A 13,247-nucleotide genomic window follows, 5' to 3' on the forward strand; every position below is an offset into this window, starting at 1 on the left:
CAAAAATTTTATTTTGTTTGTCTTTTAGTATCTGGGGTACAACATTACATATAATACATATTCTAGATATTAATTTTTTTTGTTTACTCTTTAGACAAACCAACAACTTGAAAATACAACCAAAACCTTAGATTTTATCAAACATTAAAATAATGTAGTCTACCTTAGATAAGACATATTTGGGATGTTAATACCTTCTCTTTATACAACCAGTCTCCGTACCCTATCTCTAAAACCAGTTAGGGTTTTTAGTAACCAAAATACTAACTGCCGACTCATAGTCCATATTTTACTAATACGAAACAAGAATTTCTTGTCTCCCTATATTTTTTTTCCAATAGACTATACATCTGTGTACTACTAATTTTTAGAGGTTAGATGATCACCACAACACCGCAATAAGTATAACCAACAATCCAAGACAATAATACCTTAGTTGAAAGGAATGCAATCATAGTGCTCTTTAGTAGTGGGTCTTATCTCACTTATATCGTATAAATTGGATTAACTTCTATAGTGTTATTAATGATTATAGTTTTTTGAGCACATGAGTGACTACCATATATGGATATATATAAGCCCTCACTTATTAAAATGGACTAAACATGTGCTTTTTTAAAATACAATTATTATTATTTATAAGTTTTAGAGAGAAATAGAGGTGAGCATGATGAAGGTTAAAATTATTATAAATATGTGGTGTGGAGCTGACAGTACAATGGTGAAAATGACGAGACTAAGGTAGGGTTTATTATGGGTTGTGGTTATGATGTAGAGGAGGTATATGAAGGAGATATGTTTTTTAGAGTAACCATATATGTATTATGCAATAAGATCTAACCACGTAATAGAATAACAGAGAAAATAAGTTTGAGAAGAAGAAGAGATTGTCATGGTTGATGAATCATTAAAAGTTATTATGTGTTATTCTTATTGTGTGTGTATATTGGGATGTAGATAACCAACTTTATTATAATAAATAAATACTAATAATACAAAAATATATGGGTTTAAAATTATAGTCCATCATTAGTTTTGGCTATAATTTAAGCTAAGAAGAAGTTACAAAAGGAAAAGAAAACACATGCAAGAGAATACCTGATATGGCCATATTGAATTAACAATTCTTCAGGTGTGGGGATACATGATGATAATTTTCTTTTTGCACTCTTAATACATGCATTGGCATCAAGATTGCATTGACATTCCCCCATTGTTGATTGTGTTTACATGCGTAAGATGTACTTGTTGTGGAAGGAGATGGTACTTAATGCCAAGCTTGTCAAAAATCTTCTTTAGTTCAAAAACAAGATCCGATCTTCGATTGCTCTTTTCCCCATAGTTTTGATGGTTCATGGTGTGTTGAACACATAAAGTAAGCTTCAAATCTTTCCCATTCTCTATCTCGCACACCATCAATGTGTGCTTTGGATTCCAGTGCTTTGGTTTGCTTTCAATGTATCTGCAGTATTCCATATTTGTAGTTTTCTCAAGCTAATAAATTCATCATTGCACAACAAGAAATTTTTAATGTACGGGTTACATAATATGCTAAATATATAAAGAAAAATCAGTAATAATTAATTAATATCTAGAAAACATCGATTTTCATTAGCAAAATAAGTGTGGTTTAGGCAAGCTAAGTACTTTAAGAATTAATTTGGTCTAACACTAGAAATATTTTAAATGCAAATGAGATTAATAACTTACATTTGTATAGCTTTCTTAAGAGCATTGAAGTCATCAACAGAAGTGGAGACATCAATGGTGATGTCAATACCATCCCCCATGTCTGGACTTCTTCTGAAATTACTGATAGGCTTTGTAAGAAGAACAGAATTGGGATAATATATCTTCTCCGAATCATACCGTAAGAACACAGTTGTCAAAATGTTCATCTCTTCCACAACCATCTGCAATAATATTAGAAAAAAAATTATATAAAATCTTCTCACTCAACCATCTTTAAGAATCAATATATTTTTTTTACCTGGACGCCATCAACAACACAACGATCGCCAACATCAAAAGGGTGCATGACAAAGACGAAGATGATGGACTCAAAGATACTTTTGCAAGTATTTTGGAACATGAACCCCACGAGTAGCAGTTGAGATGTGAAAACAAATAAAACCTTGGTCGTCGCCAATCCCGTCACCAAAAGGGAGATCACAATTATAATTAGAGTCATTATTGCACTTGCTAACCTGTGAAGTTGCTGGATAGCAGTCTTCGTATCATTTAAGGAATGTGCCAATGCTTTCCTCTCAACATAAGCATGTACCTAGCAATTGAAAACATAAACATAGCAAAAAAGAAAATCATGCGTCTTTGAATAAATTGTTGATGTAGTTTCCTTTAAATACATATAAAAGTTAATCCTATTTTAGTCTTTGATGAGATTGGTTAAAGGAGGGAAAATGGTACCATGTATGAAATTCAGGAATCGAATCTACATTATATGGGCTTGATGTATTGATAATAACATGCATGATAATTAATTAATCATCGGATCTCAATGTCAACTACACAACGCACAACAAATTATTCTTGATATGAAAGCAAGTATCTTTAATTAATCACCAAAAATAAATTAATAAATTATTTTTTATTATGTGTAAACATAATAAGATGAGGGCTTTAAAACCAATTATTATTATTTTTTTTTATAAAAAGTGGGTTTTGGGTTGCTTACCACCCAATTTCTGAAAGAGGATTTTGTAATTTTTCCAGTCTCGACAGCTCCTTCAAAGAGAGGAAATATGGAATGAACCTCTACGGTCTTTAAGAATCTTAGTAGATCTTCGGCTTCAATATACCTTGAAACATTAAAAAAAAAAATGTCAATAAAAATAAACACTTAGATATCACTAAATAAGTATATGTTGTGTTATATTATAGATGATACTCATTTATTTAAAATAAATAAAAATGTTCATATATATATTTTTAAATAATAAAAAAGGAAAATTTCCTCTAATCACATGTATTTTATCTTTATTCTTTTAGAAATTACAATTTAATTCCCAATTAACATAAATTTTAAATTAAATAAAAACAAATGTCCTCTAATCTATAATATGACATAAACACTCATAAACTCTCCTCCCTCATTTGTAAATCTTAACCCTCGCACTAAATTTCCAAATGTTCTCTGGGCTACTGCATGATCTACCTCCACCAACCACAATAGAAATCTCAGACTTCCCGGTGAAAGCCGCCGCGGCTACGCCCACCCCTTAACAGCCATTACAGCCACCCCACTGCTTATGCCCAGCTACTGTTGAGGAATACGAGGATTCAATCGACCTAGAAATACGACAAGGGGACCCCACGTACTGAGATTACTTGGCTGAAAGTGGCCTTCAATCAACAGTCACTGCCGGCCTAGGTGGGTGTTGTTGCCTCTTTTCTCTCCCTGCCCTCCTAATTCCTTAGCTCAACAATCCGTCTCCCGATGGAGGCTAGACTTACCAAACATGGGGATTGATGGAAATCATTGCCATTGAAATTTGTCTTAGATGGACTTTTTTTTTTTGGTTGGAGAAAACATTGAAAATCCAACCTCATTTTGTATATTTTTTCCAATTATATATCAATATTCACCTTCCCTGAGTACTGGATTTGAGATTATAGACATCATATATTTATTTTTTATCCCGTCTTTAAGGTTTAGTCATGACTATGATCTATATTGATGTTTTTTTTAAAGAATAATTTTAATAAAAAAAATTAAATTATTAAATAAAATCTTAATAATAATTTTATATTGATCTTTGATATACTTATTTAAGTAAAATATTTTAAATTTAAAACTTATATATATATTTATTATTTTATATTTAATTTTTATTAATTAAAATAAAAATAGTAAAATTTAAACTAATGAGTATTTAGTCAATAAGACTGTAATAATGTATTAAAAAATCATTTTAAATTTTAAATTTAAATTATTAAATAAAGTTTTATTTAATATTTTCCAAGCGAGAACAGCATGTTGCATTTCAAGCTACCAAATTTATACAGCAACAGATCATTTTTTATATTTGGTGTTGCTTAAACCACCTCTTAGAAGAGAAATCTAAGCCAGGATGATGGGCAGTGGTTTCAGAGAACAAAACTTTGATGTGCTGCTCAACCAAGTAGAATTTTATCCCATTTAGTTCTTGTAAGGTCTCATTTATCATTAAAGTTACCCGGAGAGGGAGTTTGTTGGGATTGGGTTGCCAAATTATGGGAAGTTTTTTAGTTTTTCTTTTTTAATGATAATTTTATTAATTTTAACGATAGAATGTCTTCTTAGTTATTAATTAGAATATAATGAAAATCTTATAAATAATTAGACTTTTTTTATTGATTTTTTTAGACATAATGTAAAATGTTATGAATTTATAAAGTTGATGATATAAACTATAATGTTTTAAAAAATTAAAGAAAAGTAAAAAGTAATTAAATTATTGGATAATCAGAATAATTTTTAATATTTATCTCATTAACACAAAATCTGAAGCATATATTTAACAAAATAGAATAAGGATTATATATGTCAATAAATACTAAAAACTTTCCGAACACTAACTAAAAAACTAAGTTATAAAATTAAAAAAATAGATATAGATCAAAATATCTCATCATAAACTACAAAAATCCTTTAATTTTGTTTTTTTTGTTATATGATACTAATATTTTTTTACAAGAAGATTAATAATTTAAATTTGATTGAAATAAAATAATTTGCTAGTATAAATCTACTTTTTCTTATTAATATCTTTAATTTAAGGAAATATATCAACTTTTTCTATGTCTTTTATTAATAAAAATAAAAATGAAAATATGGCCAAAAAAATAATATAATTTAAAATAAGAATAAAAGAGATTTATCTCAAACTCAATCCCTTTATCTCGTTAATGTCCTTTTCTCTTTTTTCTTTTTTATAAGAACAGTAGTTCCTTAAATAACATTTTCTTACCATTCCAAAAGCAAGTTTTAATTATAGTAAAATAACACCTACTCAATTTAAAGTATGTGTGTATATATATATATATAAAAAAAATTATATAATACTCGTGATGCGAGAAACTCTTTAGAATTTTTATTAAACTTGATTTAATTGGTCATCCTTAAAATCTTTTTAATATTAAATTTTTTTCTTGTTGAGATTTTAAATTAAATAATATGAGGATTGTTATGATGTGATCTAGCAAACTTTATAAGCTTAAAAACAACCCAAAAATTAGACAAAAACATGGTTTCATTTAAAAAAAATAAATTAAAGTTAATTCTTTTTAATAATATTAAGTTGGTGATGTATTAATTTAATTTAGGTCAATTCACTAAATTTACAAGTTAAGTTATCAACTCAATTATGTTTGATAAATTATTATTTTTTAATTTTTTTATTTAATTATATAATAATAAAAACTAGCGTTCATAGTAAAGTAACCAAACAAAAAAAAAGAGTATAATGGGTTAAAAAAAAGAAGAACTATTATTGTTCAAGAACAAAGTAAAAATTAAATGGGATTGAATAAAATAATATCTAAAAAATATTATTAATTAATTAAAAATTTTAAAAGAAAGTGTGTGTGTATATTTAAAATTATATAATTCTTTAAAAATTATTCTTAAAAAAAAAAGACTAGATGCAGACCTTGGCACCTAAGCCTTCTATATAAAAATAAAAAATAAAGCAAATGACATTAATTGCTATCAATCTAACAACAATAAAGGTGGCTTGAAAGTCAAGATGTGTAATTTTTTACTCCCAAGACTTAATTTTTAATTTATTTTTATCTAAAAATTTTGAAAACATGCTTTTATAACCTCAAGAAACTAATTCCATAACCCAAACATCTTTAAATTGATTTTAAAAATGCAAAATCAAACAAAAAAAACCTTTCCCAACCTTTATCTATCTTTTGAAGCAATAAGAAGCTAAAAATAGCATGAAATAAATTTTCTAGATCAATTATTGATAAAAATCAATTTCAACAAATTTTCTAGATTAATTATTGATAAAAATCAATTTCTTTAATCTAATCAGATATATATATAATTTGAGTTGTAAATTTTTTTAATGTATTTTTACTTTTTGAACGTTGTAAAATGATAAAAACTAATTTATTTAATTTAATTAGATTTATGACTTGAGATGTAATTTTTTTTAATGTATTTTCACTACCTGCACATTTCTTTTAACACAAAAAAGCTTTGATGTTAATTTTGCTTAGTTGCAGTACAGGCACACAATTAGGTCACTAACCACTAAATTTACATGGCTCGCGTGCTTATTTATTTAGTACAGGCACACAATTAGCTAATTAACCACTAAATTCACATGGCTCGTGTGCTTATTTATTTATTTATTTTATTTTATTATCTTTTGTTACCGTGTGAAACCCAAAAGTTAGAGAATAAAAATCAATCCGGAAATGATGATCCAAAATGGAAACAGATCAGATTATTGGAATTTTGTCAGACAACTCAGCAAAGTTACACTGGGGCTCAAAATGTAACTATGCAATCAGCCAGAGAGATTCCAAATCTAAGGCACTGTTTTTTTTTTTTCATTTTAGAAGTATTGTTAGTAAAATTTAAATTTTTTTTGTTATTTGTAAATCATTTTAATACACTAATATTAAAAATAATTTTTTTAAAAAATAAAAAATATTATTTTGATATATTCTTTAAATGAAAAGATGTTTTTTGATATTTTTAGATTATTTTAATATGTTGCTATTAAAAATAATTTTTAAAAAATAAAAAAATATTGTCATATATTTATGAATGAAAAATATTTTTAAAAGTAACTAATTACATTTAATATATTTTTAAATAAAAAATGTTTTAAAATATAATTATAACTATAATTTCAAATATATTCTAAAAATACAACTCGAGGCTGAGACTGATAATGAGTGATATAGATTGAACTTTTAAGCAGCAAATGCCAAAATCACCATTACTTTAAATAGGACATCGGGAGCTGCAGCTATATTCTCTTCTCTTAATGCAAAAATAGATTAATAAATAATTTTAATGATAAATCTGATGTTTATTTGAGGAAAAAAAGAAAGAATACACCTAATATAATTGCTTTAAATCATATTGAAAGAAAACAATCCACCGCAACTTCTATTGCAATGTCTGTAACCCTTCCCGTATTACTGGATAGATAGATGAGATTATTTTTTATTTGGTTTAGTTTTAAATTTAAAAAAATTAAATTTATTTATTCTTTAAAATTCAAATTAAAATTCAATTAAATTCGGTTCAAACTAATTAATTTTAATTTAAATTCAGTTGATATTATTAAAAACTAAAGCACAAGATTTCAAGGCGTAGAGATTGAGGTACAGAGGTGAGAAGAAAGGAGACTTTCATATTTATACTCCTGGCCTGCTTTTTGAACTTTATTTAGTTTCATTTAAATTAGTTGTTTTGGTTTGATTTATTAAGTTTTAGATTTTTTAAACTAAACAAAATTGAGTTTTTTTTAAATGGTTTAATTATTTTTTTTTTGTGATTTGATTTTTTTATTATAATTTTTCTACTTTCTCACTTTAATTAATTTTTTAGTTTTTTACTCACATTCTGATAGTAGAATATTATCGCTGCTAGATAGTTATATAATAGATTTTTTTTTTAAATAGCATAATAAGTTAAAAGTTTTGAAGAGTTTGGTAAAAATTTTAAAGGAGTTTTTAAATACTATTTTTCTTTGAGTAGCTATAAAATTGCTACTTTAATTACAGAGTTTTAATAATTTTATCATTTTTTATGATTTAATTTACCACTTAATTCTAAATTTAATTAATATTTTGATTCGAAAACATAACATTTAATTAAATATTTCAGTTTAAAACCACGTGTCTTATTTCATCAACATATATATATATATATATATATGTTGACACACAAATTAGCTTGCACACACCGAAAAAAAGTTCCTATAACTCGAGCAAAGCTTTTAAAGATTCTGCTATTCATGACCATCAAAATCAATAAATAAAGAGAGTTAAACTAGAGATCATACCTATTTACCATCACCCCCACTTTACCACGTAACCACCCATCGATGATTTACCACATTTTTTGCTACCATCTTGATTAGTTATTTTTTATTTTATCCATTTATAACTAGGACCGTACTATATTAATTAGTTTTTATTTTATATTATATGTTAATTACCCGATTTATCCATTAATAATGCGGACTGACTACCCTTCGTGATCGTACTCCTTGTTTTTGTTGATTTGTGTATCATGATTGGCCTTCAAAAGCTAAAATCAGAAAGGAATAAAGGAAGGCAGACGTTTCCTAGGTGTGACATTTGAAAAACCATGGACGTTAACCCCACACCATCAAATGACCCACTGCGAAGAAATCGTCGAGGATTGATGTGCCTCGATAGACTCGAAAAAGTAGCAAGTCTTTTACCAAAAAGACAAAACAAAACCCCAACAATCAAAAGGTAAAAGGGAAAGGCCTCCCTTACAGTTTAGAAATAATGCAAGCTAGCAAGTCACATAACATGGAATTCAATCATGTATAATTTATTTAGAAATGGTTGAATCTAATTTTTATTTTAAAATTTTAGATATGGATATTAATCTTTTCTTTTCTTTTTCTTTTTTTATTTTAGTTTGTAAAAGAAAAAATATACCATTCTTTATGTATTTGTAGCCAAATAAAAAAATTAGATTGATTAATTTTGATAAAATTAGAAATTCCTGATGAATTGAAGATTATTGCATATATCAAATTAAAATAAATTGATATTTTTATTTAATCTTTTATTATTTATTAATAAAGCTGTGTTGAAAAAAAAAAGAGGAGGGGGATTTCATTTTATGATAAAAAGTGTATTTATTTCAATTATTTTACAAGAAGAGAAAAAATAAAACAGGAATCTGTTGAATTTTATTTTATGGTAAAAAGTTTATTCATTTTAATTATTTCACAAGAAGATTAAAAAAAAAAGGAACCTATCAAATTTCTCTTTAAGATAAAAAGTTCATTCATTTCAATTATTTTAGAAGAAGATAAAGTAAAAAACAAACAAGGAATCCGTTGAATTTTGCTTTATGATAAGAAGCTCATTCATTTCAATTATTTCACAAGAAGATAAAAAAAGAAAAAAACAAGGAATCCGTTGAATTTCCTTTATGATAAGAAGTTCATTCATTTCAATTATTTCAAAAGAATATAAAAAAAGGAAAAAACAACAAGAAATCCATTGAATTTCACTTTATGGTTAAAAGTTCATTCATTTCAATTATTTCACAAGAAGACAAAAAAAACAGGAATTCGTTGAATTTCAGATCATAAGTTTTACTAATAAGATACGAAGACTTACTTTATATTTAAAATTGGATAGAAAAAATTATTTATCTTAGAAAAACACTAACAACTACTATCAAGGAATGCATCAGAAATTAATAATTTAGAATTTGTTCGGCATAATTTTTAACTTTAAATCATAATCTAAAAGTTATTTTTATAAATAATTTATGAAAAAAAATAAGTTATAACCATTTTAAAACATGATTTATAAAAATAACTCAAATCATTTTTCTAAAGGAAGATATAAGTCAGAATTTTCAAATTTTAATTAAAAAACAGAATTTTGACTCAATTTTATAATAAACTTTTGATCCAAGTCAAAAGTTATTCCTAATATATCTGTGACTTGTTTTTCATTTAAATTAAAAGACAATTTAAATTAATTTACAAAAATCATACTAAATATAATATAAGTTTATAGAAAATTGTCCAAAACTTCGGCTCTGTTAGTGTAACTTTCATCTTGCTCACATTTTATTAAAGATTGATAAATAGAGAATTAGGTATGTCAGGATTTATGTTACGAAATCTAGTGACAACTAACGAAAATAAGGAAACACAATTTCAATTTTGGACAACGTAATTGAAACATTGTCAAGTTTCTAATAATCATCGTATGATATGATTCGAGATATGTTAACCCTTTTAAAAAAAAAAACCGAGCAAGGTTAGCATAATTGAGATCGGTTAATTATATCTACTGTATAAAGGAAATATATAAATATCAAATGTTCATATAATTAACCAGAAGGGTTAGCAGAAGAAATTGAACTTACTTGGCACCAGGTTTGGCGACATTCTTGAAACTCCTTTGAGCACTGCATCTAGCCTCCCATTCACTGTTGATCTCCGATTCTGCATTACTAAAATCATCAACCGTCCTCGAAACCGTCGACAATCCCGATGACTTAATGTAACTCCCCAACCTCTTCACACTCCAAGCGGTTGCCCTAGTCATCATACTTAACTTCCTCAGCCTCTCCATATCGATTCTCCTCGACTCGTACCTCTTGGATTTTGATATAGGTATGTCTTGTGAGGCCCTCTCTCTCTGTTTCGCAGGCAATGTCCTCGAATGCCTCGGCGTCAGCCGACGAGGAGTTTCCCTCTCATTCTCATCTAATGGTGGCCCGGAGAGTGTAACGAGAATGTAGTGGTGGAAGACGCTTTCTTTCATGCGGTCAAAGAAAGTAGCAACATGGAAAGATGAAGCAAGAACCTTCACAAGTAAAATCTTCAGTAACCATATGGTAGCTCCAATAAAGACAGCAATTAGAACACGGAAAGTCCTCTTCAAGGTCTTGCTGCGTTTGTGGGCATCATGGAACATACTCATCCATGCAAGTAGAACCAATCCTAGCCATGCACAATGCTGAAAACTCTTGCGCAAACCAAAAACAAAGTAGAGTACCTTTTCTCTGAGCATGAAATTGCGTTCTATGAGAAAAACAAGAAAGCCTACAACCCAAACCGATACAAGGCGGCCACAGAAGAGAACCAGGACCATAAGGCACCATTTCCATAAAACTAAACCCCATAGGACCTTGTTTCTGAGGGATTCAACGGTTAGAGAAAGAATTAAGCAGGTCATGCTTATGAGAAACAATATGAACTCAATCAAGGCTCTCTTTTTTATCTTTATTATCCTTCTCCTTCGGTACTTGGAACGTTTAATGGTCTCTCCACCATCATCAACTTCTTCTCCTCCTTCTTCTTCATAGTCACACCATTCTTCATCATCTTCTTCATCGGTGGAGGTAGCGCTTTCGGGGGGGTTTAATAGTTGGTAATATTCTTCGGATTCTTGGATGCTCCTGGAAGGGGGAGGGTAGTTTGTTTCAGTGAAACGAGATTTGGGTTTGGAGAAGTTGAGACGGCGGAGGGTTGTTGTTCTTGCCAGGGTTTTAGAGAGGGGGCCTTTGGAGTCTGGTTGCTGTGGTGATGGTGACTGTTTGAGTTTGGAGTCTGGTTGATCCACGGAAAGAACCACTTGGTCTGTGTTGGGTTTTTGGTGCTCTTGGTTTTGGATCTCCATGATATCCAGCTCCACCAAATTAACCACACACAGAGATTTGAAGATTTAAAAGAGAAATGGTAGATAATCTGTGCAAGGACAAAGCTTGGTTACAGTCACAAAAGGAGAGACAAGAGAGAGTGATATTCGGAAGCAAACATGTAGGGAGCCAGAGATATTATCGGGTGCAATAATTGTGATAATGAAAACACTAGGAAAAGTTGGAAGCACTTGATCTTTGCTATCATATATTTGTTGAGACATTGCCATGATGTAATCTTCATGCTGTCCACCAATTTTAGCAGGAAAGCAATTTCATTTAGATCTTTCATCGATATCCAAGGCTCCATTATTTATTTATGTGATCCAATGTGGTACAATTTAATTCCTATTTTAACCATAACTTTAAAATTAAAAAATATTTAATTAATCAACAAATATCATAGTTTTTTTTATAAATTCTATTAAAAAATATATCTTATAATTTATAAATTTTTTAAATTTATCTTTTTAAACTGTATCACAATAACTACTACAGTATTAAATACATAATAAATAAGAACTGCCATTGATCAAGTTTTAAGGAATTTGAAAATTTAAATGTTAACCGTTTGATTATTGGTTAAGTAAATGATTATTCCTAGTGGTATAACCAGGCTATTTTAACCTGAAAACCTAGGAGGTTGCGAGGTTTTTTTTTTTATTATTATTTTTTATTAGTAGTATAAAGGAGATTGCAAGTTAAACTGGTCAAGACTTTGAGAGGTAAACCCATTTAACCTGGAGCTAGGTTTTTAGCTATTATGATTTGGGAGAGTCAATTGTACGCAAAATAATAATAATCCGTTAAATGAAGCCCTAACCTCTCTTTCTTTATTTATTTTATTTTTATCTTCCTTTCTAATTTCCCCTTCGTCCCTGCGCTTGCACATGAAAAACAGATGTATTAGCATAGGCCGTATTCTATTAGAACTAGTAGGACTTCATGCCAACATTCTAACTGTAATTGAATGATATCATATAACTTTCTTTGGCGGAAACAGAGCCGATACATGGAGGGGTACGCGTTTAGTTGACTTCGGTAGGGATCTTTAGCTCAATTGCTATCTCAAATCCATCCTTGAAAACTTGCAACGGATCCACTGGAAAAGAAACGTTTGGGTGGCATAGCTTCCATGTGAAACGTTTCACCATGTAATTTGTTGTGATCATAGCTTCAAGTCTTGCAAATTCATATCCCGAACACATTCAAACTCCTCCTCCAAATGCCATGAAACTATACGGCAGGAATGATGACTGTTTTTCGAAGTATTTCTTATCATACTCTGATGGATTTGGGAAGATGCACTCATCCATGTTTGCCATGCAGGCTGCCCAGATTATCCGAGTCAAAAGGTTGAACTTAGCGGACTACTTATATACTCGTTATCTTGTAGTATTTGTGATTAAGTTACAACGAGAAGGGAACATGCAGGAACTTGAATCATACCTATCATCGTTCTGGAATTAGGTATCCTTCATATTCAAAATCTTTTAGGACCTTCCTGAAGGAACAGAACACAGGAACGGTCATCCTTACAGACTCCATTGCCACTGATCTTCATGTGTATTTCATTCTTGCGAGATCATCCCATGCTAATAGGTCCTTTGACGCCTTACTCTTGGCAATGTCCTCTTGTTCTGCAGTGTCAAATTTTAGAGATTTTCATGAATTTGGGAAAATATTGTTTGGTCTTTGTGGAATCAATTTAGTCGCCATACATTGACTAAAGATTTTCAATGGAAGTGTTTGGTATTTGTGCAAATTCATGTCCTCTTGTTCTCCTCCTCCTGACCTTGAATAATGCTGCTATAAACAGACGGATCATTGACTAAAAGCTTGATCA

The 13,247-nt window shown here is 29.0% G+C and overlaps 1 protein-coding gene across 1 annotated transcript; it reads right to left on the reverse strand.

Annotated features, from left to right (window-relative positions):
• Positions 1–1,066: 1,066 nt before the first annotated feature.
• Positions 1,067–11,637, reverse strand: LOC105111336 (mechanosensitive ion channel protein 10-like). Its single transcript, XM_011006654.1, has 5 exons — positions 10,124–11,637; positions 2,696–2,819; positions 1,991–2,284; positions 1,711–1,913; positions 1,067–1,462 (listed from the first exon to the last, which is right to left on the reverse strand). The coding sequence occupies exons 1-5, from the start codon at positions 11,380–11,382 to the stop codon at positions 1,189–1,191; spliced, it is 2,154 nt and encodes a 717-aa protein (XP_011004956.1). The 5' UTR covers positions 11,383–11,637; the 3' UTR covers positions 1,067–1,188.
• Between the last annotated feature and the right edge of the window lie 1,610 nt (positions 11,638–13,247).

Source organism: Populus euphratica, unplaced genomic scaffold (assembly GCF_000495115.2).
Source record: "Populus euphratica unplaced genomic scaffold, PopEup_1.0 scaffold291.1, whole genome shotgun sequence".
NCBI lineage: Eukaryota > Viridiplantae > Streptophyta > Magnoliopsida > Malpighiales > Salicaceae > Populus > Populus euphratica.